The sequence below is a fragment of the Echinops telfairi genome, unplaced genomic scaffold (assembly GCF_000313985.2).
Source record: "Echinops telfairi isolate 266 unplaced genomic scaffold, ASM31398v2 ScPeMD7_14;HRSCAF=57, whole genome shotgun sequence".
Lineage (NCBI taxonomy): Eukaryota > Metazoa > Chordata > Mammalia > Afrosoricida > Tenrecidae > Echinops > Echinops telfairi.
Genome location: NW_022103911.1, coordinates 928309 through 936104, shown reverse-complemented (window position 1 = coordinate 936104; position 7796 = coordinate 928309). Strand labels below are relative to the sequence as shown.

Here is a 7796-nt window from a genome sequence, read left to right as displayed (position 1 = left end):
AAAATGTTTTGAGAAACGATGTACAAATGCGCTTTACACAATTGATGTGTGTATGGATTGGGATAACAGTTGTATGAGCCCCTAATAAAATGTTAAAAAATAAAAAAATAAAAAAAATAATTTAAAAAAAACAAAAAAAACAACGAATGTCAAAAGTGTGATATTGGTGAACCCTGCCCCACCACCAAACAAAATGGACATGCAAAGATCATACAGTATAAAAACTTAATGGGAAAATGAGGGAAAAAACCTATACAAGATGAAGAAAATGTTATCTTTTGGCCTAATGTTTCAATAGACAAAATTTGTATTGAGAGTATATTACACACACCACACACACACACACACACACAGAGGCACACTCCATATAATGCTTACCTGCCCCTTTCAACTGCCAAGGCATCAAGTTCATCAAAGAAAATAATTGAAGGAGCTACTGCCTTGGCTTTGCGGAAAATCTAGGGGAAAGAGAGGCACATTAACTAAAGATCAGAAAACTGTAGTTGAAATTGGATCATCAATTCTATTATGTACCTGTCAAATCACTTTGTACACCTTAAAAAACATGTCCAGGGTGGGATTTCTAAAGGATTTAAAGGTACCTTTTTCCATGTTGCTTGCTCATAAACAGAGCCCAAACTACCCATCATATAGATGTGTAGGAAACAATTTGGTTAAACAATCAATTTAGAAAGATAACCTGTTATAATTCAGTCCACTACTTGCTATCCACGTGACCCGCAGCAGGCTACTTTACTTTTCTAAACCTCAATTTTAATATCCATAAAATGAACATATGTCTACAATGCAGAAGAATAAGAACTGAACTTTAAGACTTAAATATAAAAAATTTTCCACTTAAAAGTGCTAAGACCACAGAGGTGGAAAACTTAAAGAGATCTGGAAAAAACCTGCCAGTACTGTCAACTTCTGGCTGCCAGAGGTTTCACTGTATTATACTTATTCAATTTAAAGGGTTATCTAGTTTGAAGGATTTAAATCTCAGTCAGACTATGCATTCTCCATTGTGTGTGTGTTCTGTATTTGTTTCTTAAATAAACTGGCAGTAATTTTGTTTCTTTAAAGGTTTATTTGGTGAAAATAAGAGATAGCAATATTAGGATATTTTAAAGAACCCAATGTTTTCCAGACAATGTATTAATTTTTATATAATAAAATAATATTGTACCCGAAGAAAAATTACAGCAGTAGAATTTAGATTTGGAAATATCAATTTTAAAAGAAAGATTTCAAAGGACACCATTTTGGAAATCATATGGAAGAATGGAAGTAAGGTTCTCCTATGTAGAGCTCCACTTAACATATAATCTTACCTCTCTGACAGCTCTTTCAGACTCACCAACGTATTTATTCATTAACTCAGGCCCCTATATAATAGAAAACATTAATCTTTCAGTTTCCTTGTAAATGCAAATATGTGCTTGCATTTACATAATGGAGAAAATAATACAAAGAGAAAAATAAAACTAAAATATGCTTTTAATTAAAGCAGTTCTTTAGCATGCTTATATTCTGTGTTATTTCATACTGTTTTGTATATTACTTCCACAATACTTTAAAATTACAAGATTATGTTCATTTCACTTTTTCTTCTCTGAAAAGTAGAATTATCAAAAGGTTACGATAGGTAACAGAAAGATTGTTATGTCTAAAATGCCTGATGTACTAGCAAAAACATTTGATATTCTGTTGAAGTTCTGAAAATATGGCATAGGTATAATTAAAAGGTAAATTTTAGTACTACATGGAGGTGAGAAAGGATGCTTGCCCTTAAGTGACAATGTCTTTCTCTCAAAACAATAAAAAAAATAAAACAGCCAACCAAAAACAAACACAAAGTTTTTAAAAACTGATTTAAAATTAATAAAACATGGAACAGATTTGCAACTACCTTGGAAACTTAATAGTCGGTGTGAAAAAATAATAATTGTTCTTTGACCGTTAAAATTTTGTCAAAACCTCAAGAACAAATGATAGGTTATAAAGGTATATGACAGTGCATTGTGGCTATAAAACACCATCCTTGCTGGCTCCCCTTCTGCCAAACTTCTTCCCTAATCCAGTCTTCCATGCATACTCTGACAACACAGTATTCCAATAATGAGAATATTACAATTTATTTAATCATTTTTCTACTAATAAATACCCTGATTCTTTACTTGCTGTGAAGAAAACGTGATTTGGAATAATTCAAATAGTCTGGCCTAACAGACATCAAAATGATTTCCCCAGAGTCTCTAGACATCAGGTAGCTCTGTGCATAATTTCATGTTAATGTATCTACCTAGAAAACTGGACAGCTAAATACAACACCAACAGATGAAATGATATATTATAAAGATCTAGCATTCTATGAGCACTTAAAGCAGTATCAGCAGCAAGAGAGGTTATTTCAACTTTGAAGTTCAAGTTGTATAAAATCACTGTATTCTGACACTGAAATTTGCAAAGGTTTTCATCAGTTTCAAGGATATTTACCATATTACAATTTACTGTACCATCGACAGAAAAGGGATCACAGGACAAACTACCATAGTTCAATTTGCAGTCAAATATACATCTAATTCTTGGAAATTAAGCAATCAATTAAAACAAATGGATTATGTTATTATTGGAAAGGTATTTGGGAGTCATTCAATCTAATCTACGTCACTTAAAAGCTGATGAAAACAAAGTGCAAAAAGGCCAACTGGCATGACCAAAGTCTTGTGAAGTGGGTGAAATGGTAATAGGAATAGCAATCTTTGGTTCTCGGTCCAGATTTCTCTATAAAAATTATAATGTTCACTGTTTGCTCTTAGTCCTCACAAGAAATAAATGTCCCCTTAATAATTTAAATAATAGTACTCTCAATTTACATTCAACAGTATTTCTAGTAAGCATATCAAACAGCAATGGCGAAGTCTGAGTTCTTTCTAAACTGCTGTTCTAAACTCAAACCAAACCAACCACCATCCAGTTGGTAGAACTGCCCCTTTGGGTTTCTGAAACTGCATTTTTACAGGCGTATACAGCCTCATCTTTCTCTCAAGGCCCACGTTCAAACTGCAGACCTTGGGACTAGCAGCTCATTGTGTAGTCCACTATGCCACCAGGGCTCCTCTGTTAATTTGAAGATTGGAATGAATGGTATCAAAACCCGTTACAGACAAGGGATCATTTATCCTTGACTGACAGAAAGGTCCCTTGGTAGGCAAACGTTTGTGTCTATCTACTGACTTAAAAGTTGGCCATTGCGCATGTCCCAGACACCATGGCAGGGCCCAGTGATGTGCTTCTGTAAAGATTACATTGAAGAAAAGCACAGAGAGCGGTAACGCATGAGATCACCATGAGTCTTATTTGGTTCCTCAACAAAGAGGTTTTGGGTTTGCTTTCACTAGTGTAGAGGTGTCCTATATAGTATGGTAAGTCACTGCTGAATTTGCTCTTAAATTATTTAACTCCTTAAAAACATTAGATCTCTTTCTGTTTTATTTTGTTGGTTTTGCTGTTATTTTGCTCTGGGTTTTTTTTCTATACAAAATTCAGGAGAGGTAAATCAATAAAAGGCAATAATAGGAGTAATAGTTTCTTGGTGTTACAGAGGAGGGAGACTGGTGAGGAAATGGGAACTAATAATGAATACAAGAAAGATGAAAATATGTCTATCTAGATAATATAGGCTGGATAAATCATCCAGAGGAGAAAACAATGGGACCAACAGTTTCGGGGGGAACACGGGAGAGGGAGAGGTGGGGGAAAGGAAATGGTGTTAGCAAACCCAGGGAAAAGGGAACAAACAAGTGATCCAAAATCAGTGGCGAGGAGGGTGTAAGAGGCCTGGTAGGGATTCAGCAAGGGCAATGTAACCCAGAGGAATTACTGAAACCCAAATGAAGGCTGAGTATGATAGTGGGACATGAGGAAAGTAAAAGGAAATAGAGCAAAAAACTAGGAGGCAAAGGGCATTTATAGAGGTCTAAATATGTAAACATATTTACATATGATAGAGAAATAGATATATGTGCACATTTTATATATTTAGTATTAAGGTAGCAGATGGACATAGGGCCTCCACTCACGTACTTCCTCAATGCAAGAATACTTTGCTCTATTAAATTGGCATTCCATGATGCTCACCTTCCCTATACAATTGCTGAAGACAAATGTGTGCATAAACAAACTTGGTGAAGAAAGCTAATGGTGCCTGGCTATCAAAAGATATAGTGTCTGGGTTCTTAAAGGCTTGAAGGTAAACAAGCGGCCAACTAGCTCATAAGCAACAAAGCCCACATGGAAGAAGCACACCAGCTCGTGTGATCATGCATTAGGCATCAAAGAAAAAAAAAATCATAGCATTGTGAATGAGGAGGAGTGCAGACTGGGGACCCCAAGCCCATCTGTAGGCAACTGGACACCCCCTTTACAGAAGGGCCATGGGGAGGAGATGAGCCAGTCAGGGTGCAGTATAGCAACGATGAAACATACAACTTTCCTCTAGTTCTTAAATACTTCCTCCTTCCCAGTATCATGATCCCAATTCTACCTTACAAATCCAGCTAGACCAGGGGATATACACTGGTATAGATAGGAACTGGAAACACAGGGAATACAGGACAGATGATCCCTTCAGGACCAGTTGCAAGAATGGTGTATTGGGAGGGTGGAGGGAAGGTGGGGTAGGAAAGGGGAACTAATTACAAGGATCTACATATAACCTCCTCCCTGGGGGATGGACAGCAGAAAAGTGGGTATAGGGAGACATCGGATATAACAAAATAACAATAATGCATAAAATATCAAGGTTTCATGAGGGGGTCGGTGGTGAGAGGGAGAGGAAAAATGAGGAGCTGATACAAAGGGCTCAGGTAGAAAGCAAATGTTTTGAGAAAGATGATGGCAACATATGTACAAATGTGTTTGACACAATGGATGGATGGATGGATGAATTGTGATAAGAGCTGTACGAACCCTCAATAAGATGATTTAAAAAAATATTCTACCACTACCATGACTCGAATTCGATCTTGCAAGTCTGGCTAGACCAGAGGAGGTACACTGGTACAGATAGGAACTGAAAATACAGGGAATCCAGGATGGATGAGCCCTACAGGACCAGTGGTGTGAGTGGCAAAACAGGGAGGGTAAAGGCAGAATGGGTAGGAAAGAGGGAACCGATTACATGGAACTGTGTGTGACCTCCTCCCTGGGGGACAGACAACTGAAAAGTGGATAAAGGGAGACGTCGGACAGGGCAAGATATGACAAAATACCCATTTATAAACTATCAAGGGCTCATGCGGGAGGGGGGAGCGGGGAGGGAGGGAAAAAATGAGGACCTAATGTCGGGGGTTTAAATGGAGAGAAAATGTTTTGAGAAACGATGTAGAAATGCGCTTTACACAATTGATGTGTGTATGGATTGGGATAACAGTTGTATGAGCCCCTAATAAAATGTTAAAAAAAATATTCTAAAAATGACTGGGGTGATAACTGTAGTTTTTAGTATGTTCAAAAATTTGAATTGTTTTTTACCCCTATTAATTGACTAAATGAATGAACTGCTGGGAAAGTTTGCATTATATATTTTTAAAGAAATGGCTTGAACTCTATTCCTTACCTCCTCTCTCACTCTTCAATTTAGCTGTGTTTTTTGTTTGTTTTTTGCCCAAGGCATTTCTTGCCTAGTGCTTAATGCCAGTTTTCAATTTCTTTGAAGTGATTTCCCAGAATAGCTTTCTGTATGACCTGCTGCTGTACTTTTTATTAATTTTCCAGGTCTTTTACTCACATTACATACATGTAATTCTATCTCAAGTGAGTTTGGGTTTCTATGAGCATATTCCATAACATTTAACCATAGTTAACACTTTGGTTAACTTGCCTTCCCCAGACATTTAGGACATATAAAAACCTGATTTGAATTGTAATAGCCAAAAGCACCAAGCAGGTGTCGGACACATTTAAAAATCACCAGGGAAAACCGGGGAAAAAATCAGTAGTGAAGAAAGAGTCAAAATAGCAAAAGCATGAGATGTAACTATTATACTTGGATTTGTGATTGACATGGTGTATAATAATGAAACACAGTAAAAGATAAGATTGAGGATTATTTCTCACTAGATTACAAGAACAGCTGCACAAACATTTTCAGATACATTTGCTTTATTTTTGTTGCTCTGTAAACTTGAACACCTGAATTCTTAAGACAATACAATAGCAGTAAAAACAAAAATACTATCCCCCAGATAATATATGATACTTTATTTTGTTATGCTATCCCAGCAGGTTAAATATGATAAGACTAATGTTTTCTGGATATTAATTTTTTATCTGGTCTAGAAACTGAATTAGGAAACATATTTTAACAGCTGAATTGATATGTACATAAGCCCTAAAAATAATAGGCTACTATTAATAATTCCCTAGAGTCCTGCTGGTACAGTAGGTTATGTGTTGGGCTGCTAACTGCAAGGTCAGCAGTTTAAACCCACCCACCAACTCTGAGAGAGCAAGATGAGGCTGTCTGCTCCAGAAAAGATTTACAGCCTCAGAAATCCTAGAGAGAAGTTCTATTCTGTCCTATAGGGGCACTGTGAGTCACAATTGACTGTATGGATAGTGTTTGGATGGTTATTAATTATTCTATGATTACTCATTCAAAAAGTAAAAATAAATCTTGAACATCAATGCTAATAACTTCTAATTCAAGAAAATGAGGCAAGATAACACAATTTGAAAGAGAAACTGAAAATATAAATTTTATTTTATTTATTTATTTTTTTTAAGGGGAGCGCGCAAACGCAGTCCCCCACTACCACAAATTATGCAAACGAGTTTCTCACATTTGGGGAAATCACAGGGGTCAGCACATCCGGAGTGCAATGGATAAGCCTCGCTCTGGGAAAACCACCTTCGTGATCATGGAATCTCCCTCCCCTGCCAGGTAAGTATTATAAAGAAAATTAAATTTAAAAACCTCAACATTAAGAAGCTAAATAATCACAAGGAACAATACATCTATAGAAGAATCAAAAGTTAGGAACTACAGAAGGCATGAAACAGGACATAGTTCCTGGTATAACACTACATTAGAAGCTGTACACAGGGTGAGAGAAAAATACCCAATGCACCAAGAAAAAGAGTGCTTTGTGATGTTGAGGTCTGGGTCTTGGGCCAGAACCAACACATACCTTTATAGATGACAACTGAGAATTTCAATGAAACGGGCATGCTCGGCACAGCCGTAAGCCTAGACTCCACAGCCAAGTTTCTTTCAGAGATTTTCTCAGTAACTTTTCACCATCACCACGGCCACGGGTTGACCAATAGAAGAGAGCATCTCCTTCCAAGCTCATGTCCATCAGACCCAAAATCTGCTCCATGATTCTTCTCTTTCCCTGCACTCCACTCATCCTGCTCACTTCAGTGAACTTGGTTAAACTACAGAATTTCTTTTGGTTTATTTAAAAATTATTTTATTGGGGGCTCGTACAATTCTCATCACAATCCATACATCCATCCATTGTGTCAAGCACATATGTACGTTTGTTGCCCTCATCGTTCTCAAAACATGTGCCTTCTACTTTAGCCCCTAATATCAATCAGTTGCTCATTTTCCCCCTCCTTCCTCACTCCCCCCTCCCTCATGAACCCTTCATAGTTGATAAACTATTATAGTTTTGTCATAAGTTACCCTGTCCGATGTTTCCCTCCGCCCTCTTCTCTGCTGTCCATTCCCCAGGGAGGAGGCAATACTCAGATTCTTGTAATTGGTTCCCCCTTTCTACCCC

The 7796-nt window shown here is 37.1% G+C and overlaps 1 protein-coding gene and 1 non-coding gene across 2 annotated transcripts in view; both read right to left on the bottom strand.

Moving 5' to 3' along the window:
• Positions 1-7796, bottom strand: part of SPATA5 (spermatogenesis associated 5) — a 329712-nt gene that overhangs the window by 236817 nt on the left and 85099 nt on the right. Inside the window, exons 12-13 of the mRNA XM_030884790.2 lie at positions 1335-1388; positions 379-458 (exon numbers count right to left, since the gene is read on the bottom strand). Of these exons, the coding sequence (XP_030740650.1) occupies positions 379-458; positions 1335-1388 (134 nt within the window). The remainder of the gene's footprint in view (positions 1-378; positions 459-1334; positions 1389-7796) is intronic.
• LOC115868605 lies at positions 6790-6957 on the bottom strand. Its single transcript, XR_004045694.1, has one exon. It is a non-coding gene; the product is annotated as a U1 spliceosomal RNA (small nuclear RNA).